The 24,361-nt window shown below is 40.9% G+C and overlaps 1 protein-coding gene across 2 annotated transcripts; it reads right to left on the reverse strand.

The window, feature by feature from the left end:
• Positions 1–82: 82 nt before the first annotated feature.
• TCTN3 (tectonic family member 3) lies at positions 83–24,118 on the reverse strand. 2 transcript variants are annotated; one of them, XM_025396508.1, is made up of 14 exons: positions 23,619–24,118; positions 23,331–23,454; positions 22,900–23,018; positions 17,614–17,741; positions 17,271–17,379; positions 17,068–17,183; positions 16,513–16,548; positions 15,571–15,651; positions 14,518–14,643; positions 13,528–13,634; positions 13,109–13,204; positions 12,657–12,810; positions 10,486–10,623; positions 83–1,006 (listed from the first exon to the last, which is right to left on the reverse strand). In XM_025396508.1, exons 1-14 carry the CDS (start codon positions 23,872–23,874, stop codon positions 770–772), a joined length of 1,827 nt encoding a protein of 608 aa, XP_025252293.1. In that variant the 5' UTR covers positions 23,875–24,118; the 3' UTR covers positions 83–769. The 2 variants fall into 2 exon arrangements, with proteins under 2 accessions (XP_025252293.1, XP_025252294.1); XM_025396509.1 differs by lacking the exons at positions 14,518–14,643; positions 15,571–15,651; positions 17,271–17,379; positions 17,614–17,741.
• Between the last annotated feature and the right edge of the window lie 243 nt (positions 24,119–24,361).

Genomic DNA, 24,361 nt, shown 5'->3' on the forward strand with positions numbered 1-24,361 from the left:
TTTCCCAAACCTCACACACATAGACGCATAATCAGGAGGCAGACCACAGGTCAGCTGCCTTCTACCATGCTGCTGGAATTAATACAACAAAGCTCTCAACCAGTTTTATTTTTCCTCACCACAATGAACGGAAGAAAAAGGCAGAAACAAATGGTATGGTCATTTGCTAGTAGAAAAGAAAGCTGGGATTCCCCATTTACTTTGGAAACTGAGGAGAAAAAACTGCTTTCCCCACTCGTGTCTGGGCAAAGGGTGTGCCCAGATGTGGGCAAAGGGTGTGCCCAGATGTTGGCAAAGGAACCGGACAAAATCGACAGCCAGCAGTTTTCTGTTCCAAACAATTAGCTCCTCTACAGTCCAGAGGGAAGCTACTCCTGAGGTCACTCAAGGTGACAGCAGAAGTGTTTCTCTTTCTGCTTGGCCCAACTGTGCCTGAGGGCAGATGGATCCAGACCTTGTAAACATTCAGCTAGGTGTAACATAACCAGAAAGGCTGAAGGAAGGCTCTTGGCCTTCCCAGCTTGAGAAGCAGAGGGCCTCCTGTGTACCTGGTGGTCTGCAGAGCCCAAAGCAGAGAGCTATGATGAATAAAATATTTTTATTGCTTTTCTAAAATAACTCCTTTCATATACAAGGATTCCTTCAGGTAGGTCCTCTATTATCCTAAATGCTCTTTGGTCATGAGCAGGTGAGGATCTATTTAGCCAAGATAAGTGGCTGCCTCAGAGTTTCCCACAGGGAAAATTGAAATCTGATTATTTTCTTTTCTTCATATAGTCTCTAGGTTGAGAACTCCAAGTAGTAAGAGGCACAGGATAAGGACGGGAGAGACTGAGCATTTTTGAGAGGATACTCCTCTGCTGAATGCCACTCTGAAGGGAAAGAAGAAGTCAAATGGCAATTTCCAGTCCATTTTCGGTTGGCCCCTTGGAGGCTCTGGCTTCTGGGTAATGTCCACAAAGTTCACAATAGTTGTCAAAGATACTTCTGTAACTTGTTGAGAATCCTACAGGAAGAAAGTCAATGACAGGTCAGCGCTTGGTACCCATTCATATAGCACTCTAACTTGGCTATTATCATTACTTTTCCTGAAGAGAGAAATTAATTATTTTAAGCAAGATATACCTTTATCTCATATTGGTCCTATGTATTTCTCTTTCAGTGAGACACAAGGAAATGAATATCTTAGCAACAGTCAATGATAGCAGAACTGAACAGTTAACACCTACCCAAACCCTGACTCTAGCTTCCCTTAGCTGGGGAGCTGCCTGATATCAGAGAGGCCACATGGCAAAACTGCTACTCTTACGTGCTTAGCAGCTCTACTCTATCAGAAGCCTCCAGGCTCTGAAACAGTACATATGTACAAGTGGAAGTAATAGTAGCAATTCTATTCCTTCTCAAATGGCAGAAAGAAAGGTCACTCACAGACTCTCAGGGTTGGAAGGATCTTTCCAACCACCCACCAATTCATGTCAAATAAAACAGATGTTCCTAGAAGGGATCTTGTCAGACTGACTCAAGTATCTGACCTAACAGATGTAGCTTTGGTAGATATAGCTGCAGCCTGATGATGTCTGGAATCATGTTTATCTAAAATGAATTCCCTTTGTTTTGACTCAGCTCAACAAGCAAACTTTTGATTATAATTTTTGGACAATAAATAATTATTTTGTTAAACTTGAAAATTTTCTTCATTCACCGTCCTTCACTCTGATGAACATATTATGCATTTGCTGTGGTCTTTGGCAACAGTAAGTACCAAGCTCTGGGAACATAATTTTGCTTGGAATAACTCTCCTAGGGACTGCCACTTGTTTGTTTTTAGAGACAGGATCTTGCTCTGTCACCCAGACTGGAGTGGAGTGGTGCAATCATCGCTCACTGCAGACTTGACCTCCTGGGCTCAAGTGATCCTCCTGCCTCAGCCTCCTGAGTAGCTAAGACTATAGGAGTGCACAACGACACCTGGCTAAATTTTTTTTTTTTTTTTGAGATGGAGTCTCACTCTGTCACCCAGGCTGGAGTGCAGTGGCACAATCTTGGCTCACTGCAACCTCTGTCTCCCAGGTTCAAGCGATTCTCATGCCTCAGCCTCCCGAGTAGCTGGGATTACAGGCACCTACCACCATGCCTAGCTAACTTTTTTGTATTTTTAGTAGAGACAGGGTTTCATCATGTTGGCCGGGCTGGTCTCGAACTCCTGACCTCAAGTGATCCGCCTGGCTCAGCCTCCCAAAGTGCTGGGATTACAGGTGTGAGCCACTGCTCCCGGCCTGGCTAATTTTTATTATTATATTTTTTTTGTAGGGGCAGTTGTCAGTGTTGTCTATAAGTTGATTTAATCAATGTGCTATTCTAACTCATTTCAGAGCCAGATGCATAATATGTGCATCAGAATGAAGGAGGGTGAATGAAGAAAATCTTCAAGTTTAACAAAATAACTGTTTATAGTCCGAGGAAAATTTCCATGTTCATTTTGCTATGTTGCCCAGGCTGATCTCAAACACCTGGCCTCAAGTGATCCTCCTGCCTCAGCTTCCCAAAGTTTGTTTTTAAGTGGGTCTGGAGTTAGTCTCGTGCTAATCTTGCATTCAAATTAATTCTTTAGTTTTTTTTTTTTTTTTTTTTTGAGATGGAGTCTCGCTCTGTCGCCCAGGCTGGAGTGTAGTGGCGCGATCTCGGCTCACTGCAAACTCTGCCTCCCAGGTTCACGCCATTCTCCTGCCTCAGCCTCCCGAGTAGCTGGGACTACAGGCGCCTGCCACCACACCTTGGCTAATTTTTTGTATTTTTAGTAGAGACAGGATTTCACTGTATTAGCCAGGATGGTCTCGATCTCCTGACCTAGTGATCCACCCACCTCAGCCTCCCAAAGTGCTGGGATTACAGGCGTGAGCCACCGTGCCCGGCCTTTTTTTTTTTTTTTTTTTTAACATAGTAAGGCTCATGAGGGACTTGGCATAGGATTAATATAACTTCTGAGGCACTGAAAGAACCACATACATTACAAGGATGGCCAGCCCAGGCTGAAGCTGCCGAGGGATTCCTAACTCCGGCCAGGCATTGAAGACTGGCTGAGACTAATCAGAGAAAGAAAATGGATAAGAACTTATTCCCTATGAATAAGTAATAAACTTTCTTTTGACTTAAACTTACAAAAGGATTTAGTATTAGGACTTTAGTTTTCCTTCAGGAATTTTATAATGGGGAGAGGACATATATTCAATTTTTGGAGCAAATCTTCACAGCTGACATTACTGAAGCATGTTAATATTGTTATGTAAACCCACTGCAAAATGCCTGGTGACCTATACTGGCTGAAATGGTGAGAAATACTTTGGGATGGGAAATGGAATAGGGAATGATTTTTCAGCTATGGGTTCAGTGTCATCTAGAAGTTGATTGAATCAATGTGTTATTCTAACTTATTTCAGAGCTTTTAGGAGGGGGGCAGATTTGAAACTGCCCACTAGCAGTCCCAGGAGAATTCCCAAAGGAGCTGTGGTTGGAATTGGGATAGTAGTCTCATGATGGAAGAGTGTGGTATTGAACATTGCTATATACCCAAATCATATCCACCTAGTGTTAATTAGTAATAAAACTGATATCTGATTATCTTTATCTGACTCCTTTTAATCGGTTTCAAACTTAGGCAGGGAAAAAGAGTATCATTAGCCTCCTCGAACTCCCAAATCAGGGAATTTCTGTAGCCTTGAGGTCACCCCATACCCAGAATTGAACTCTAATGTAACTATTAACCCAAGAAGGCAACCTTTAGGCCAATGTCTGCTCAAGTATATATATTAATATCTTTATAGTGGTGTTTCAGTGGCAGAGAAACCCCACATGACAAACATTGTCCAAACTGAGTTGTTCTTTCAGAGGCACCCAGAATATGTGCTCATTAAGAGCTACTACTAGATTTGAAGACAGCAGCATAAAGACGTGTCTTCTCCCTCTATGTCTTCAAACCATTCCAATCCAACAAGAAACAGATACAAAAACTCCATGTTCACTGGAATGGGGAGACATCGTAATATGCAAAACCAGAAAGCAGATGGCAGCAAGGTTTAACAGAGGGAAAGAAGGCCAAGCCTGAAAGTTTTCAGAGACAAGACACAAGCAGATTTTCTCTGTGGAACTCTCAAGACTCAGTGACAGGAGGTAACAGAGGAAGGGTGAGGGATGGATGGAAAATCATTACTAAATGATATCCCTTCAATGCAATCAGGCAACTATTCCTTTTCCCCCTCAACAAGAGACTAAACAACTTAAGCCAGATAAATTCTGGACTCAGGGACATTGGGCATAGAGAAGGTCAGAATGAGGCATGGAACGAAAAATGGAGAATTATCCCTTCTCTAATTTAGCTCTAAAATGCTTACGGATAACTGCTCCACAGTGAAGGCCACAAGTCAGTCAGTGTCACCCACAACCACAGAGCTTTCAGTCAGCTTAACAGCTTACTCTTATTTTGGATAGAGAGTTGAAGATTGACAAACATGGGGAAAGTTTCTCACAATAAAGAGAAAACCGTACCAAATGAACAGAATAAACAACTCAGAGGAAACACAGACAATGAAAGATGAAGATGCAAAGTTGTTAGTATCTTCAGGGATACATGAAAAAAGATATTATGAAAAGAAACAGAATAAGGAAGAGCTTAGATATTAAAAATCTGATGGCCAAAATAAAAAATGCAGTAAAAAGGTTAAAAGATAAAGTTGAGAATCTTTTTTAGGAAGAACAAAAAGATAAGGAGATAGACAACAAGAGAAAAGAAAAAGAAATAGAGATTCAATCTAGCGACACCCTAAGAGATGAATAGGAGTTCCAAAAAAAAAGAGATCGGAGAAAAGAGTGGGAAGGAAATTATTAATCATGTAATAATAATAGAAAATTCTCAGAACTGAGTTTCAGAGTAAAAATTTTGGTATAATCAATGAAGAAAAGATCTACTCAAGGTATAAACTTGTGAAAACTTCAGACTATCAAGAATAAAAAGATCTTAAAATGGCCTCTGAACAGCAATATTGGAAACTAGAAGAAAGAATGCCTTCAAAATTTTAAGTGAATCCGGCCACTGCACTCCAGCCTGGGCGACAGAGCGAGACTCCGTCTCAAAAAAAAAAAAAGAAAAGAAAATAATTTTCAGTCTAGAATGTTACATCTAAACAAATGATCATTTAAGCATAATGATGATGATGATGATTGAATAAAGATATTTTCAGACAATGTGAACTAAAGAAAAAGAAATACTTTACATGCATCTTCCCCCCAAAATTATTAGACTCAAATTCCATAAACACAAGAGAATAAACCAAGAAAAAGGAAGAAGTAGTTCCAGTAAACAGTGAATCAGTAAACTAAACAAGTTAAGAATAATACCCTAGTTGGCAGTACAAGAAAGTCCCTTGACAACTGCAGGGCAGCAACTAGTCCACACTACATCAGGTTATGGGGTTATGGGGGTCTCCATGAAGAAAATATGTAGGAAAATGTGGAACTGATAGATAATATGGCACGTTCAACTGTTTGAAAAGCTGCATTGAGAGAAATTTTACAGAGCTGTTGAACAGTGTGAGAAGCCTTAGCTATTAGTTCAAAGAAAACTAAGAGTGAAATAGGTAATTATTAATTTCAGAAAATTGAATACTTGCTGCAGCATGCATATTTACATAAACATCATGATGAAACATTGAATACTGATTTAATAATTTGATGCAAATACACTGGGAGAGTGGTGGGAAGGGTAGGAGGAAAATAACAGAGCTGAACTGACCTACAAAAATAGAAAGTCAATACATTATCTCAGAAACAGGTAAGTCAAGGATAACTAAGTGTTCAACGGCATAGTAGGGCGACTATATTAATAACAATATATTGTGTATTTCAAAATAGCTAGAAGAGGAGATTTTAAATGTTCCCAACCACAAAGAAATGACAAATGTTCAAGGTGATGGGTATCCTAAATACCGATTTGATCATCATATAGTGTATGAATTTATCAAAATAACACATGGATCCTTGACTCCTTCCCCCTCAACCTCCACATCTACACAGTCAAGTCTTATCTGTGGCATCTCTAAATCTGAATTCTGTCACTTCTCAAAGCCCTCCAAACTCCCACCCAAGTTCAGGCCTTCAGTATCTGCTGGTGAATTTCTACACAGATTAGAACTGATCACCTCAGCAGTACCTCACACCTTCTATGGATGATGTCTGTCCGCTTCACCTGTCTATACCTAGTTCCAGGCATGGTACTTGGCACAGAGTAAGCACTCAATAAAGATTTTTTTTTAAACAAATGAGTGGAGATATTTTTTTGGAGGTAGGGAACTAACATAATAAGAGATTAACAAATCACAAAGTAGAAAGTATGTCACAGCTATTTAAGAGTTAGCAATTACAGATCTATTTGATCCTTTTTCCTTCCCGTCACATGGTAATTAGGATCTTAATGGTTGTGCTTAATTAATTAATGTATTTATTAACAAATATTTCAAATGAAATGCTTACTCTGCATTTATTTTTAAAATTGCTTCCATAATTATATAGAAGTTTGGAGTAAATGCAGCCTAGTAGATAGTCCAATTAAAAGAAGCTTAAATTGCACTTACTAGGTAACCAGGTAATACTAAATGTTACTGACCTATTTTTATTTATTTATTAAGACAGAGTCTCACTCCGATTGCCCAGGTTGGAGTGCAGTGGTGCAATCTTGGCTCACTCCAGCCCTGACCTCTCCTGGCTCAGGTGATTCTCCCACCTCAGCCTCCCGAGTAGCTGAGGTTCAGGCATGTGCTACCTCGTGCAGCTAATTTTTTGTATTTTCTTTTTTTTAGTAGAGATGGGGTTTCACCATGTTACCCAGGCTGGTCTCAAATTCCTGGACTCAGGCAATCCACCCACCTCGGCCTCCCAAAATGCTGGGATTACAAGTACGAGCCATCACGCCTGGCCTATTTTATTTTTTGAGACAGGGTCTCACTCTGTCACCCAAGCTGGAGTGCAGTGGTACAAACATGGCTCGCTGCACCCTCGACCTCTTAGAATCAAGCAATCCTCCCACCTCTGCCTCCCGAGTAGCTAGGACTACAGGTGCATGCCACTGGGCCCAGCTAATTTTTTGATGTTTTGTACAGATAGGGTCTCACTATGTTGCCTGGGCTGGTCTTGAATTCCTGGGCTCAAGTGGTCCTCCCACCTCAGTCTCCCAAAGTGCTGAGATTACAGGTGTGAGCCACTGCACCAGCCTATTGATCCGTTTTAGATTTTGAGTTTTAGTATCACATGAAGAACAAGGTTCTTTGAGTATATTCAGTGTGTTTTATTTTGATTCTCAAGTCTAAAGTTTTCCCATTTGTGTTTTAAAAGTTATAGATATGCAAAATTAGACAATTCACTGTTTATTTAGTGTGTGCAACAGGAAGAGCATTGGGGAAAAATAACTCCCTCAAAATCTGGTCACCTCATTTCTTTTATCAAGACAGACAAAAGATACATAGCCCAGTCAATACATTTCATTTACTGTGGGTCCAGTTCTGTTATGTATGGTTGACTTACTTTATTTCTACTTTAAGCTATAATATTTCATGATGTTTACTTAAGAAATTACCACCAGCAATTTTGTTTTAACACTTTGTAAAGTTCAGGTGGTTATTTGCTTCAATTCAATCTACAGTACAATAAAACCCTTTGTACCAAAATAAGATTTACTTTGTAACAGCATGAAGAGCTTGGATTAGGTTACGTTAGGCTTTGGTAATAAGAAGTACACCCAATATATTACATCTGTATGATCACAATTTTTAAACCATTATATGTTAATACCCTATGTAAAATCGGTACAAATAAAAACTATTAAAGAAAAAGTTGTGGATACTATCTTTTAGGTGTGTTTTTGTAGCTGCATTCAGACTATCAATTATAACAAATTCATCTTTGGTACAAGTGTGTAACTCATTAATGAGCTGTAAGTGTTCCTTATTTTACATATACAAGAACTTTATCAGACACATATATTACCGACTCAGGCGTGTGCCACCTTGCCCAGCTAATTTTTGTATTTTTTTTTTTAGTAGAGGCAGGGTTTCACCGGGAGGCTGGTCTCAAACTCCCGACCTCAGTGATCTGCCCGCCTCGGCCTCCCAAAGTGCTGGGATTACAGGTGTGAGCCACTGTGCCCAGCCTCTCATGTTTTCTTAAATGTCTTTTTGTTTGGTTTTAATATTTTTATTGAGGTACAATTTATAAACAATAAAATACATACATCTTAAGTATTTAGTTCAATGAGTTTTGCCAATTATATATGCTTTATAGCCAATACCCAAAGCAAGGTCTGGACTTTGTCCATCATTTCAGAGCTCCTTCGTGTCCCTTTCCCAGAAGTAGCCACTTTCTGACTTTTATCATTAAAGATTAATTATTATTATTATTTGTGTGTGTGTGTGTGTGTGTCTGGCTTCTTTCCCTAAAGATAAATGTTTCTGACATTCATCTATGTTGTTTTGTGTATCAGTAATTCATTCTGCTTTACTGCTAAGTAGTATTCCATTGTGTGAATGTATTGTAATTTGCCCATTCTCCTCAAGATGGATATTCGGGTTGTTTCCAGTTTTGAGTGAGTATGAATAGGGCTGTTATAAACTTTCTTGCACAAGCCTTTTTTGGGGCATATGTTTTAATGTTTCTTGGGTAAACACCTAGGAGTAAAATTGCGGATTCATACGGAAGATGCATTTGTAAAAGTTTAGACCAATTTTCATTTCTACTAGCAATGTATGAGAATTCCAGTTATTCTACGTTCTTGGAACATGATTGTCAGTCTTTTTTGTTTTAGCCATTCTTGTGGGCATGTAGTAGTAGTGCACGGTTTTAATTTGCATATCTCTAATGATTAATGATGTTGAATACCTTTCCATGTTTATTGATCAATTATTTATCTCCATTTGTGAAGTATCTGTTCAAATCTTTTTTTTTATTTTTTTTTTATTTTTTTTATTTTTAAGATGGAGTCTTGCTCTGTCACCCAGGCTGGAGTGCAGTGGCGTTATCTCGACTCACTGCAACCTCCGCCTCCTGGGTTCAAGCAATTCTCATGACTCAGCCTCCAAAGTAGCTGGGACTACAGGCATGCGTCACCATGCCTGGCAAATTTTTGTGTTTTTAGTAGAGATAGGGTTTCACCATGTTGGCCAGGCTGGTGTCAAACTCCTGACCTCAAGTGATCTGCCCACCTCAGCTTCTTAAAGTGCTGGAATTACAGGTGTAATGGTCCTGTGGGTATCTTTCCAAACAACACAGGAACTAAAAAATGTAATTGAATGTTCTCATTAATACAGTTTCTGGTAACCTGAGTGTTGACCCCATTTCTAGGTAAAGAGAAGTAACTTGCCCAACCCTGTTGTGAGGGAGACTCAAAGGTATTTTACTTCTGACCTAAATGTAGTCTCAAGTTTACTTCATTTCTGGGATGTAAGTACAGTGCAAGGTAAGAATTTAAATCTGTTTGATTTTCATTATAAGTTACTAAATTGGCATGCCAGTTTATATGTGAATAATTTCACTAGGACCTAGTCATTTCTTTTTTTTTTTTTTTTTTTTTGAGACGGAGTCTGGCTCTGTCGCCCAGGCTGGAGTGCAGTGGCCGGATCTCAGCTCACTGCAAGCTCCGCCTCCTGGGTTCACGCCATTCTCCCGCCTCAGCCTCCCGAGTAGCTGGGACCACAGGCGCCCACCACCTCGCCCGGCTAATTTTTTGTATTTTTTAGTAGAGACGGGGTTTCACCGTGTTCACCAGCATGGTCTTGATCTCCTGACCTCGTGATCCGCCCATCTCGGCCTCCCAAAGTGCTGGGATTACAGGCTTGAGCCACCGCGCCCGGCCAGACCTAGTCATTTCTAAGTAAAATGAAAATACCGTGTTTTTAAACTTCTATAGCTAAGGATTGGTTCAAACACCAAGGCAGATGCTAAAGCTCTCCTAAGGCACATAATAAACAATAGGTATATGTTTGCTACAGATTAAAAGTGTTCATTTAATGGCACAGATACAATTAAGAACTGGTGACTATAAACTAGTCACAGTGGTAACTTTAATCACAATCAACAGACTCAGGGACTCATATAACTGTGTGGCTGACAGACTGAACAATTATGGAAGGTGTTTTCTGTGGTTGAATCAATCAGAATAGTAATAATGGTGGGATTACTGAAAAAAAATTAACCTGTACTATAATCTGGGGTCAGATTTTTTTTTAAAAAAAAGGATATAAGCTGTATTCATGACAACACGTTAATTTCAGTAATCAGGCAGGGCGCATAGACTTGACAATTAATTATGTCAGCTCACTTTAAACAAACATTGGTTGCTAACATAAATTGACTCTTGGAAGGTAAAAAATGATTTGATTAACAAATGGCTGATAAAACAATCTAGGCTTTGCAAGGCTTAGTGGTCCTTTATGAGCCATGACTTACCCGTATGGACTGGCACTGGTATAGGAATCGAACTCCTGATACATGAGCTTGCGGGTTAGACAGGAGACCTACATATGCCCACAATACCTGGATCTCCAGGGAAACTGGTATGAGACAGCAGGAAGTACAGTTGATAGCCTGCAGAAGGGTAAAGAAGCATCTGCTTGAATTGCCTGATGGTTGCCTATAGTCAATCACCATGCATTAAGCCGTTGTTTCTCAAGCATTATTCAGTAATAAGGAGGGCAAAGTAGCTTAGTGGAAAAACACAAAAGTTCACAATAAGACTATGTTATTATTCCTGATCTTTTTTTTTTTAGACAAAGTCTCACACTGTCACCTAGCTGGAGTGCAGGGGCGCAGTCTCGGCTCACTGCAACCTCTGCCTCCCAAGTTCAAGCGATTCTCCTGCCTCAGCCTCCCGAGTAGCTGGGATTACAGGCATCCACCACTACATCTAATTTTTTTTTTTTTGTATTTTTAGTACAGACAAGGTTTCACCATGTTGGCCAGGCTGGTCTTGAACTCCTCATGTTGTGATTCACCCACCTCGGCCTTCCAAAGTGCTGGGATTACAGGTGTAAGCCACCATGCCTGACCTTCGATCTTTTTTTTTTTTTTTTGAGATGGAGTCTCACTCTGTTGCCCAGGCTGGAGTACAGTGGTGTGATTTCAGTTCACTGCAACCTCTGCCTCCTGGATTCAAGCGATTCTCCTGCCTCAGCCTCCCCAGTAGCTGAGATGCCTGCTACTACATCTGGCTAATTTTTGTATTTTGGTCAAAATGTTGGTCAGTCTGGTCTCGAACTCCTGACCTCAAGTGATGTGCCTGCCTCAGCCTTCCAAAGTGCTGAGATTACAGGTGTGAGCCACGGCACTTGGCTTCATTGATTAATTTAGATAAGTTACTGAGTAACTGGCTTGAGCAGATCATGTGGCTAAAGTAAAGGACTTGAACACAGGAGCAGTGTAAAGTCAAAGAAGATGATACCTAAGGGTTAGATTATGAAGTGCATCCAAGTAGTCTGTTTGGAAGCCATCAGAGAACCTCGAAAGTTTCTAGAATAGAAACATGGTATACCTAATGCAGCACTCCAGGAGGATTAATTGCAAGATGCAGAAAGGCATATCATTCTATATGGTTTTGATTTTTAACCAGATAATGCATTTTCATGCAAATGATTGTAAAAATATAAATTTTTATAATTACAACAGAAAGAGCACAATTTTAACCTCATGAAAGTCTGTGCTGACCAAATATTCAAGAATATAAAATATTTGAAATACATGATGAGATTTTTGAACAACAGAAATCTGTAGATTATCTGCCTTCAAATTTTTTTCTAAGTAACGAAAATACATTAGGTATTTTAAACCTAACCTGAAATTACTTCAGGCTGGGAACAGTGGCTTATGCCTGTAATCCCAGCACTTTGGGAGGCCAAGCAGGAGGATCACTTGAGCCCAGGAGTTTGAGACCAGTCTGAACAACATAGTGAGACCTTGTCTCTACAAAAAAATCAAAAAATTATCTAGGCATGGTGGCATATGCCTGCGGTCCCAGCTACTCGAGGGACTGAGGTGGGAGGATCGCTTGAGCCCAGAAAATTGAGACTGCAATGAGCCATGATCATGCCACTGCACTCCAGCCTAGGTAATAGAGCAAGATCCTGTCTTAAAAAAAACAAAAAACAAACAAACAAAAAAAGACCAGGCACGGTGGCCCACGCCTGTAATCCAGCACTTTGGGAGGCCAAGGCAGGTGGATCACAAGGTCAGGAGTTCAAGATCAGCCTGCCCAATATGTTGAAACCTCACCTCTACTAAAAATACAAAAATCAGCCAGGTGTGGTGGCAGGTGCCTGGTAGTCCCAGCTACTGGGGAGGCTGAGTGAGGCAGGAGAATCCCTTGGACCCAGGAAGTGGAGGTTGCAGTGAACTGAGGTCACGCAACTGCACTCTAGCCAGGGCAACAGAGTGAGACTCCATCTCAAAAAAAAAAAAAAAAAAAAAAAAAAAAAAAGGGGCTTTGAGTGGGCATGATTTCTTATACTCTTCCTTCTATGACAAACACATTATCTATGGAGACAAGGCTGGTTTTAATCTTACTATCCATGATATACAAAGGGGTAAAAATGAGTCTTCAACAGAAAGTGTATTTCTCTCCTTACTGAAATGTTGCAGTGCCTGTTGAGGATCCTGGTCCACCCTCCTTTCTGGGCTGGGTCAGCATTACCAAAGATGGCAACATGCTGCGGTCTGGGCCTTCCATGAAGAGTCTGATAAATCTCCTGCTGCAAGTGGCTGCAGTCTGCCTTCTTCAACCTATAATTAAACACCATGGAGGCCGAAGTCTGATGCTAACATAATAATATACCCATATTAGTACTGTATATTAAACCAAACATTGGAAATATTATAAAATAGACCAGAGGGTATAATCCTTAGTAGGTATTAACAACTGCCAGAAAACTCTTAGCAATATTAACACTATCTAGAGTAAAACACTATTCCTGATTTAGCATCTTCTGAAGTCATTCAAAATATGAAAGTTACCATATCAGCATATTCCCTACATATTCCCAGTGAAATTGCAGGAAATGATGTGGAAGCAAAGAACTACCTGAGCTTGCATCCAGATATTGCATTCACTCCAAACTGTACCTCATGTCTGTTAACAGAGCAACTTCCATTACCCTGGCTCCGTAAGAGGGTCATCCAAAGTGGAAAAGTGATGATCAAGGACATCATAACAGAAAAAAAAAGGAGGCAGCATTGTAAAATGTATGTTCTCATTCTCCCTTAATGCTATTTATTTTGTATTACTATCATAATGTGCAAGTCACAAATTTGGTTTTTTTTCTCAAAAAATCACAGAGACAACTACAATTCCAAAAATGATTAACCATATATTAGTATATAACTACCTCATTAAAACGAACAAAAAATTTCTCACCTTTGGCTAGTCTAACATAAGTTTGAAAGCCTTTGCCACTTTTCTCATTAGGTTGCAACAGGCCACCCAGCTCTAAAAAGGATACTGAATAACTTACATCACCAGTCAGAGCCAAGAGTGGCTTCCCAACTATATAGCCAGGATTCCCACTTCTAGGACTGGTGATAGAAGCAGCTGTGCTCTGTTGAAAAGCCTGCAGAAAGAGTGAAGAGAAGTCAATGATGGAGGTAAGCATGCTTTCCCACCTCCCACTGCTTGGCTTCACCATACCCTTCCTTAAGGCAACGCAATGCAATAAGTGAGCTACACTGAACGCTCTGGCTTCTTTCCACAGTGTAGCATTTTGCTTCTTTCACTTTTCTTAACTCACTAAAATAAATCCTTCATGATCTGAATATTGAAATTCACAATATGCTGCTTTTACCAAGGATTACAACCAAGAATCTACTAAGGATCCCTTAACCCTGTTTCTCAAAAATTACTAGCAATTTAGCAATAATAACACAGCCTGGTTAAAATCTGAAGATTTTAAATGTAATTTTAAAAATACATATTTTAATTAACTATAGATGTTCCAGAGATGAGTTCTGAGAGACACAGCAGTTGGTTGATCACCTGAGGGTAGAGTTGAGAAAATCTATGCTGGGTTCAAAAAGAGGAAAGAAGTAGCAGAAAGCCAAATGGCGGTGATTAAGACTGAACACTCAGATTAAGTGGGAAATGAATAAAATGCTGACTGCCCAGAAATATGAGAAAAGCTAGTTAAAGAATTTTTGTAGGTGTTGGCTGAATTTATGATTCAAAATGACTATAAAAAAAGTTTTGATTTGAGATTGAAGTCCTGCTTTGTTGGGGGCCAGATAGAGAATTGGAGAAAATGTTAATGAGTAAACACTTGTAGAATAACTACAACTTGTAGTAAAACTATGGAATATTAAATGTTGAGGCCTCAATCGACAGAATGAACTAGGCCTTCATATTCTTATTCTATTTCACATGTATTAGAAAAGCAAAGGAACTATTTCTAACCTGGTATTTCTTCCCCTCTAAATCCCCTATGAGAAAAGGGCCCTAACCCTGAAATGAAGGATGAAGTGTTGCTGTAAGGAAGCACCTGGCTCAACAGTCAGGTTGGTTTGTCCCAAACTGACAGAAACCTTCTGGATTCCAAAAGTCCCATTGGTCTCTATCTCATAGGTGACCTGAAATGAAAAAAGAATCAATTAATAAAAAATAGTTATTGGGCCAAATATGTTCAGGACAGAAAATTTTCTGTCTTCAAGAGTGTTTTTATAACTAAATGAGGTAGACTGAAACAGTAATGTTAAAAATGCCAAACACAAATACAATGAAAGATAAAGATGATTTCATATTATATTTGTATATGAAAAAGAAACTGGATAGAGCCCTTTAAAAGGGTTTATGGGTAGGTGAGTTTATGGTAGGAATTGAAAGGGTAGAAAAAATAAGTTGATTACGGGCAGAGGAGGGCAAGCAGAAACAGGCAGAGGTGAGCATGAAACAGAAATCTGATTTACTTGGCTCTCACAATATTTCAGAATTAATAAAGATAGTTGCTGGGGATACAACAATTGAAAGTAACCTTAAATTTCTGAGCATAGTCTTTAAGAAGATGCCTTAAGAAAATTCTTACTTTTTTAGCTTAGATTGTTTAGAGAACAGAGGAATAGAAGTTGATTAATCTACTTCAGACTTTCAGATGATACTGACTGTGTCAAGGGAAGAAGATGTGGTCAGTCAGTAAGAATCAGTAACAGACTGCAGGCGGGCAACGGAAGAGGTGTCAGAAATAATTTTAATGTCCTGGACCTGAAATACTGGAGGATGTGGTGATGGAAATAACTGAAACTTGGTAGGGAGGATAACGGGCTCAATTATTGACAAGTTTAATTTCAAAATTGTTGGGAATTGTTGAAATTCACAGTATGCTACTTTTAACAAGGATTACAACCAAGAATCTACCAATGCAACAAGTTTGCATTCCCAACATTGTTAGAGAATGCAGACAAAATTCAGTGGGGTCAGTCTGACACTTAATGGAAGATGAGGCACCTCTGGCAGTGTTGATCAACATACATCAGTCCAGAATCTGAGGTCAGTATCCCTACCTGGGAAACTACATTCTGACAAGTGTTTCCAGCCAACAGAGGAGCATTAGCCTGTGAGGTAAGTATTACAGGAACCTGGAACTAGCAATGAAAAGAAGCAAACAGTTAACTAAAACTGAAGGCGGTATTTTGTCTTGTATCTATTAATAGATATCATGCTAAGGTAAGTATTTTTCCTTCCCCTTGACCACCCTCTTTCTCTCTTCTTCCATCACCAGCCAACAACTTAAATTCAAAAGTCTTTCTAAACCAGCACTTCTTAAAACTTATTTCTCAGAACACTAGTTCTATTAAATATAAAACAAGGGTTCCATAGTCAAATAATTGTGAGAAATACTATATTCAGTATTCCCCTTAAAGATTAATAAGGCCCTCTAGCAAATTAAAGACTCCAGGTGGGGTGAGATGGCTCATGCCTATAATCCCAATACTTTGGGAAGCCAAGTCAGGAGAATTGTTTGAGGCCAGCACTTCAAGACCAGTCTGGACAACATAGCGAGATCCCCATCTCTACAAAATAGTAAAACATTAGCTGGGTGTGGTGGCACAGGTCTATAGTCCCAGCTACTCGGGAGGCTGAGGTGGAAGGATTAGCTGAGCCCAGGAGGTTTAGGTTGCAGTAAACCGTGACCGTGCCACTGCACTTCAGCCTGGGTGACAGAGCAAGACCCTGCCTCTAAAAAAAATTAAGAAGCCCAGCCTAAATATAGTTTATTTAACCCAATGTTTACAAACCTATCTAACACTTTATGGATCCTGGTTTCATATGAGGCTATTAATTGTGTAGAACGTACTTGCAAAAGCACCATTTTAGATCTACTTAATTGTTTGCTATATCACGCTTACATTTATCTTTCAATAGTACAACTTAGACTAAAATTGCCTCAGATGCAGAGGAGCCAAATATTCTTTTTCCTTTTTCCTGGTACAACAGCATCATACCTCCATATTCTGTGGATCAGTCATGCCTCTTGGAACCTAGGAGAACAGCAGGGACATGAGTGTGCATCTACCTTACCAAAAATCACCAGGAGCTTATGGTTTCACACTACTAACAATAGACTTTGGTTTTTTTAGGGGGAGGGGAGAAGTCAAAATATTAGAATGATTTACTTCCTCTATTCCACCTGACTCTTCTTTACACTAAAATGCCAGGAAGTGGAGCCAGACAGGAGGGTATAGACTGTGAAGCCTGTCTACTCTGACAGAGCTCTACTGAATAGCAAAAGCAAGAAGTTTGGTGAAATAGGTGTTTTCCCCCTTCCACCCTCGCAAGCCGATCCCATTAGTGAGAAGGGTGATGATCTCTTATCCTGGATATATATCCCCAGTTATTGCATTTGTCTTCAGATATGGTTTCCAAGCCCTCTGTCTTTTACACGGCTCCTGGGGATTCTGACTTCTAGTTCAATGCTCTTTCCACAACCCACAACAGTGAGAAGCGTGTTCACTTCAACTTCATCGTAGTGACAGCGTAGGGAGAGAAAGGACACCTACCTTTAAGACTGTGAAGTTATAGTAAGAGGCAGCATTGAGGGCTGAATCCAAGGTACAGCTACTAGCCAGGTTCTTGAAAAAACGAGTGCAAGTTGTGCTTTTACTCTCTAGGAAACCTTAAACACAAATAGTTAACAGAGTGGTACGTGAGAAAGCCTATTTTAAACTGAATGAAAAGGTTGGTACTTTTGCTCCGGATTCACCTGCAGGATTGCTTTCAGCACAGAGTCCCGCAGCTCCAACTCCTGCAGGTTGTCTCAGCAAGCTTATTACAGACCACTTGGGGAAGTAAGTAAGAATGGGGTCCCCAGCCTGAATAAAATATAAAAGAAAATTGGTTCATAGTGAGACTGGACTAGACGACAACAGAAAAGAAAGAGTAGAAACAAGGTTAACTCAAGGGCATGATTACGTGGACAGTACTGCCCTCCAAAGAGCTGACAATGGTTTAGCTAGCTGCAGGGTAGTGCTGCAAAGATACCCTGTCAGCTGTCTGCTATGAGTGAAAACCAAACCAAACAATCCCATCCCCTTCCCCAGGCTCACCCTGTAGAAAGACAGTGGTGATTGAGTTTGGAATGTTGAAGTGAATGATTCGCCTCCAAACTCTGCAGCCAGGGCCTGGAAGTTGGTTGCATTGACCTTTTGAAGCTTCTGGAAATAGTTTAATTTTGCTAAAATGTTTTTTAAAAGAAAAGGGAAGTTTAGATAAAAGAAAAATATGCCAAGTAACTAATTTTAAAAAATATTTTAATTGAAGCATAATATACAGGGTACAAATCTTAAGTGCAAACTCAAAGAATTTTTACAAATTTATATACTTATATTACCACTACTTAGATCAAGTTACAGAATATTTCCCCAGAAGGCTCCCAATCAATACTCCATCTCCAGAAATAACAATTCTGATTTCCATCACTTCTTAATTTATTCACAAACTACTAACTGAATTATTGTTTTAATAGGAAGATCTGAGATAAGAATATGGTCAATGAATGCCAGTCAGTTTCAAGTCACTGATGGCCAAGAATGTGTATGATCAGCAATTTGTGATGAAAATAGGAAGCTCAGCCAGGCGTGGTGGCTCAGGCCTGTAATCCCAGCACTTAGGGAGGCCGAGGCGGGTGGATCACCTGAGGTCAGAAGTTTGAGACCAGCCTGGCCAACATGGTGAAACCCGTCTCTACTAAAAATACAAAAAATTAGCCAGGCATGGTGGCAGGCACCTGTAATCAGAAGAATCGCTTGAACCTGGGAGGCAGAGGTTGCAGTGAGCCGAGGTCACACCACTGCACTCTAGCCTGGGCAATAAGAGCGAAACTCCATCTCAAAAAAAAAGAAAAGAAAATAGGAAGCTCGATAATGCTCATGTCTGCCCCATATCAAATGAGTCTCTAACAGAATTGCACTATTTCCATAGGAACATGGAACAATTAGAGACAATTATGACAATTATTTGATCTGTCCTTCCCAAATCTTCCTGTTTCCTCTAAACTTCAACTGACCAGTCCTAACAATGTTACTATCTCTCAAGTTAATAGATTTGTTGCATTTTATTGCTTAAGCCTTATAATTCCTCCATTCAAGATTTTAGATACTTAAAAAGGGTATTTTCTGGAACAATTCTATAATTTCTATGATAGCAATGTATAAATCTACCCAAACTCCTGCAGTCTTCTCTTTATGGCACTTTAGAACCAGTAGAGAGATGTAGGAAAAGGGCTGTGATGCTGTCCCCTGCCCAGAGGATGGCAGGTGATTGACAACACTCTGTCTGCTTTACTACTCAGGTGCTAAATTGAAAAAAGAACATTGGGAAACATGCCCCTTGCCAGTTTCATTCTTCATATAATTAATGGTCATTTGTACAGAGTAAAAGAGGTTACAATACTTGCATCATTGAAAGCAAATGAGGATTCCACGTTAAATGAACCTGACCTTTATCCTCTGTGATAATGGATAACATCTTAATTATCTGATTTTTCAGCTCCTGAAAAGTCAGCATGAATGTAGCTCTCAATTCTGGGGCCTTTCAGACTACTCACTCTCCATGCATCTCCTAGATCCTTCTTATTCAAAGTGGGGTGCACACATTAGTAGCTCAGGGATCACCTGGGAGCTTCTCAGAAATGCAGACTCTCAGGCCACTCCCCAGACCTGAATCAAAATCTTCATGTTAACAAGATCTCCAGGTAATGTGTATGCATATTGGAATCTGAAAAGCATTGCTCTGAAACAGGTGATGCTGATGCTGCTGGTCTATGGGCCACTTTCCACCTCTGATCTGAAATCTTCAAACCCTAACGCTTCCAAGAGCTATTTTAACATTTCCTTCAGAACTCATACCCTGAAAACCACATGGAAGAGATATTTACCTCATGTAAAATGCAGTTATTTGTATCTTTATAAATGAAATAAAAGTTAAAGTTAAGCTAAGAAAGAAGGTGAACTGAGATGGCAAAATATCTATCTAGCTATTTTTTCATGGCTTAAATGAATAAGAGAAAGTTAACATTTTATCTCTCACTTCAGTGCAAAGATATTGGCGGTAGTGATGATAAATATAGGCTAAGTAGAATTTTTGCCTAAAATTTCTACCATCATAGATGATATATTACACCTAAAAGAGCTTAAAGGTATTTAGACTTCTATTACAATTTCAGATGTCAAAGGAAACCTACAGACCATCTGACCTAATCCCATGAGGAAATTTCGATCCTCAGAGGTAAAAGAGTAGCAAAAAGCCAGAGCACCAGCTTGCAGAGCCGAGAGTAGACTGCAGACTCCTATTCCTGGTGTTTTTCCCCACTCCAGTATGTTGCACAGACTTTGACTAAAAACATAATTTACTGATGATCATTATCAGTAGATACTTTTTTTAAAATTTTGTTTTATTTTGGAGACAGGATCTCACTCTGTTGCCCTGGCTGCAGTACAGTAGCATGATCACAGCTCACTGCAGCCTCGAACTCCTGGGCTCAAGCAATCGTCCCACCTCAGCCTCCCAAGTAGCTGGTACTACAGGCATGCGCCACCACACCCAGCTAATTTTACTATGTTTTGTAAAGACTGGGTCTCGCTATGTTGCCAGGATTGGTCTCGAACTCCTGGGCTCATGCAATCCTCCTGCCCTGGCCTTCCAAAGTGCTGGGATTACAGGACGAGCCACCAGGCCTGGCTGTACCAATAGATACTAAGCACCATGGGGAAACAAAGATATGGTCCATCCTTTCATGGTGTTGACAATTTACCTGGAAAGATATGATGTTTACAAAAACTAATAACAATATAAGAAATTCTATAGGTTCTAAGAGGGTGACTCAAACAAAATGTTTTAGAACTTCTGAGGATGGGCTTACTTCCAATAGATAAGCAAGAAAACACTCATGGAAAATACAGGAATTTCAAAATGCAGAAAGAAAAAGGAACTATAGAGTCAGAAAGAAAAGCAAATACAAACTTGGGAAAAATACAGGGCATATCTTGAGGACAACGAGTAGATGAGTTCGGCCAAAGCAGAGGGTCAAGTAGAGAGTAATGCTAAAAGAGCCAGGAACACTAAATTGGATCAAATAGGAGATTTGACTGGCCAGCTAAGAAGTTGGATGTTATTTTACGGGAAGTGGGAAGTAATGGAGTAAGGAAGCAACATAATGCAAAGTTATAGAAAGATTAATCTAGTGAAGTGATTCTCTATAGCTGTGTATACTGTGTGTATATGCTATGTGTATATATGTGAGGAAGGTGGGCAAATAATCAGAACCAAAGGGAAACTTTTCTTTTTCAGACTAAACATGAATGTACACCCCAGCCTCATTCAGGGAAAAGTTCATTGATGTAATGAACCATAATTACTATTGGAAGTGGCCATATTCCTCCCTCAGGTGGTGTTGGTTAAAGAAAGTTCAGATCCACTGATCCCAAAGGAGTGTGCAGGATGGTGTGGGAGGCAGGAGTGGGGATCAAAAGCAGGGAGCCCCAGGTAGGTGCCATTGCAATAACCCTGGAGCATGATCATAAGGCTGGATTTAAAAGGCAGTAAAATGTTTGGAAAAGAAGAGACAACATTACCTTTTTTTGAGACAGACTCTCGCTCTGTCACCCAGGCTGGAGTGCAGTGGTGCAATCTCAGCTCACTGCAACCTCCGCCTGCCTCCCAGGCTCACATGATTCGCCTGCCTCAGCCTCCCAAGTAGCTGAGATTACAGATGCCCACTACCATGCCTGGATAATTTTTTGTATTTTTAGTAGAGACAGGGTTTCACCATGTTGGTCAGGCTGGTCTCAAACTCCTGACCTCAAGTGATCTGCCCACCTCGGCCTCCCAAAGTGCTGAGATTACAGGCGTGAGCCACTGCGCCAGGCCACAACCTTATCTTAAAATGAAGTATTCACCTTGTTCTCTTTACCCTATTACGATCTAAATAACCACAAGGCTCCTGATAACTGCTTTCAAATTCAAGGCCCCCCAAACCAAAAATTGGTTGTTTTCTGAGACAAATATAGTTTTGCAAATCTTATTAACAGTCAGATGAAATCAGGATGAGGTGACTTCCAGGATGCAAGAGACCTTTAAATCCATTTTGTGCAGGAACATTTTGCTTCATCGACATTTTAAAAAGATAGATTAGCTTAACATCTTTAGAAATGTTATAGCCATCACCAGCAAATTTTTAAGTCCACTCACCATCCCCAAAAATAATCTCAAATCTTTATTGTACTCTACAGTTGTAGAGCACTTTCGTATACAAAGCCAATGATACTATTTCTCACTTTGTAGTTGAAGAAACGGGCCTAGAAATGCTAAGGGATTTGCCCAAGTCTGTATAGCTGGTAAGGAAATGGCAGGACTGAGATCCTAATCCAATGCTCCTCCTACACTGTTGCCTCATGAAATGAAAATAAGGTTGGCATAGACTCATTTGTCAAAGATATTCATTCAAACATTATTTGGTGCTTACTATGTGTTAGGCACTGGGGATTCAGTTAGTACCCTCATGGAGATTGTAGTAAGTGGGGGATATAGTCTATCTGTGATTATCTGAGTTAAGAGGAATGATTAAAAGGATTGAAATTAAAGCTATTTATGAGTTTTCTGATCCGCAGCCAATAGAATATAAAAAGTTGCAAATGTGGCTGGTTCGCGGTGGCTCACACCTGTAATCCCAGCACTTTGGGAGGTTGAGGCAGGCGGGTCACGAGGTCAAGAGATCAAGACCATCCTGGCCAACACTGCGAAACTCCGTCTCTACTAAAAATACAAAATTTAGCTGGTCCTGGTGGCACGTGCCTGTAGTTCCAGCTACTCGGGAGGCTGAGGCAGGAGAATCACTTGAACCTCGGAGGTGGAGGCTGCAGTGAGCTCAGATCATGCCACTGCACTCCAGCCTGATGACAGAGGGAGGCTCAGTCTCAAAAAAAAAAAGAAAAGAAAAAAGAAAAAAAAAGCAAATGTATTCAGTAATAAGAAAGAAAAGGCAGAAAGGGGTAGAGATTCAAAGGACAAAAGAAAAAAAGTTTAAAAAAGAAAGAAATGGAAAAAAAGGCCAGAATAAAAGCCAATTCTCAATAAATGTTAGACCAAGCTTGTCCAACCTGCGACCCACCGGCCGCATGCAGCCCAGGACGGCTCTGAATGCAGCCCAACAACACAAATTCATAAACTTTCTTAAAACACTAAGAGTTTTTTTGCTGTTTTTTTTTTAAACTCATCAGCTATTGTTAGTGTATTTTACGTGTGACCCAAGACGATTCTTCCGATGTGGCCCAGGGAAGACAAATGATAACACTCCTGTGTTAGCAAATGAGAACAGCCAACATGTTTCTACTCACAGTTGTTCACATGTACACAAAACTGCCTGATTCCATTAGAATCCATGAAAACTCTTGAAGGAAATGGGGAATTACTCCTGAAGATAAGAGAGTTGTCTACACAAACCCAGCTTGAGGACCTGTGAGGAAAGAGGAAGGAGAAGATATATTTAGAAGGGGCGGGTGCCCCTTCTAGAAGAGTGCCCTAGCAATATCGGCCAGATGCCAAAGAGAGGACTCCTTGGACACCTATAGGACGACACGAAGGTCTTATTCTACTGGCCAGCCCTGCTCTAGAGAATCAGAAAAGGCAGTTCCTAGGAAAAACCAAGGGAATGTCCTAGGAGTGGAAGTAGGGGCAGGAGGCACAAAGCCTAACTCTTCTTACATCCAAATGTTACCCATTGTAGGCTCCAATCCCTTTAGGATTCCATCTGAGCAACGAAGCTCACCTTACGCTGCCAGGAAGGCAGAAGGAGAAGACTGTCCTCGGATGGAGAAGATAGCAGTCCCTGTCGCAGCAGCAATTTATATCGCAGGCGCCAGGAGTCAAGTCACAGACACAGATCGGTAAGACTATGAAAGGACAACACAGACTGAGTGGGATGAGGATCCCCAAACTCTCCCAGGTGCTCACCCTCCTTCCGACAGCCCCACTCCTGCTTTGTGGCAGTTCAACTTTGCTCACAGAATTTTAGATCTCACAAGTAAGTTTCCACCCCCACAACGTTTTCCCTCACCTGGGAAGAGGTCCACAGTCCTATTCCCAGGCGCCGAGGGAGTCACGAGAGTAGGGACCACTGTAGAGATCCCAGGCATTGCTGGGCGAGTTGCAGTCGCCTCTGAAGAGGACTGGAGGGTTCCGCCAACCGTTCCTGGCTGCAGGTCCAAAGACGTGGGCACTGCCCCTGCTGGGGAGGAAGAGGGCTGGGGCCAGACGCCATCGGGGAACATCAGGAGGAACACTTGCAGGAGCGCCAGCTGTGGGGTGCGCATGGGGCAGTCAAGGCCTGCAGGTCCGACGTAAGCCACCGCGGTCTCCAGACGCGTTGCCAGAGCGTGGGTAGGAGGAGTCGCATAGCGTCTGACGACATCCGCGTGCCTCTTCTCATTGGCTCATGAGAAGAATGAGAGCTCTTCAGCCAATCGAAAGTGGGGTTGTTACAGCTCTTTCGGTGTCCTTCGGTCTGCGCCCTCCTCCTTAACGTGGGCCGGGGCCTGCCTTCGTTGCCTGGCAACCGCCAGTGGAGAAGGAGCCCTTGCGCCTTCTCTCCGCTAGGTGGCGGTAGGAGTTCGGCGGACGGACAGGTTCCGCGCCCACTTCGCGGCCCAGAGGACTGAGCCCGGCCTCAGTGCAAGGAAATCCCAGAGGCCAGAACTAGAATTGCAAATTTTTTTTTTCACCCCGGATTCCAATGGTGAGAAACCCTTTCTATGGAAGAATAATGTTCTCAGGTGGGGGAAACACACCTAAGGTCACAAA

Source organism: Theropithecus gelada, chromosome 9, assembly GCF_003255815.1.
Source record: "Theropithecus gelada isolate Dixy chromosome 9, Tgel_1.0, whole genome shotgun sequence".
Classification (NCBI taxonomy): Eukaryota; Metazoa; Chordata; class Mammalia; order Primates; family Cercopithecidae; genus Theropithecus; species Theropithecus gelada.

What these genes read in the sequence shown, in the direction of transcription:
- TCTN3 (XM_025396508.1), bottom strand. Translation starts at nt 23,874, where the DNA reads ATGCGCACCCCACAGCTGGCGCTCCTGCAAGTGTTCCTCCTGATGTTC. An exon ending in ATAACTTCACAGTCTTAAAG is followed by an intron (nt 16,549 to 17,067) that starts GTAGGTGTCCTT and finishes CTGTTCTCCTAG; the next exon opens with GTTCCAAGAGGCATGACTGA. An exon ending in ACAGGCACTGCAACATTTCA is followed by an intron (nt 10,624 to 12,656) that starts GTAAGGAGAGAA and finishes ACCCTTCTGCAG; the next exon opens with GCTATCAACTGTACTTCCTG.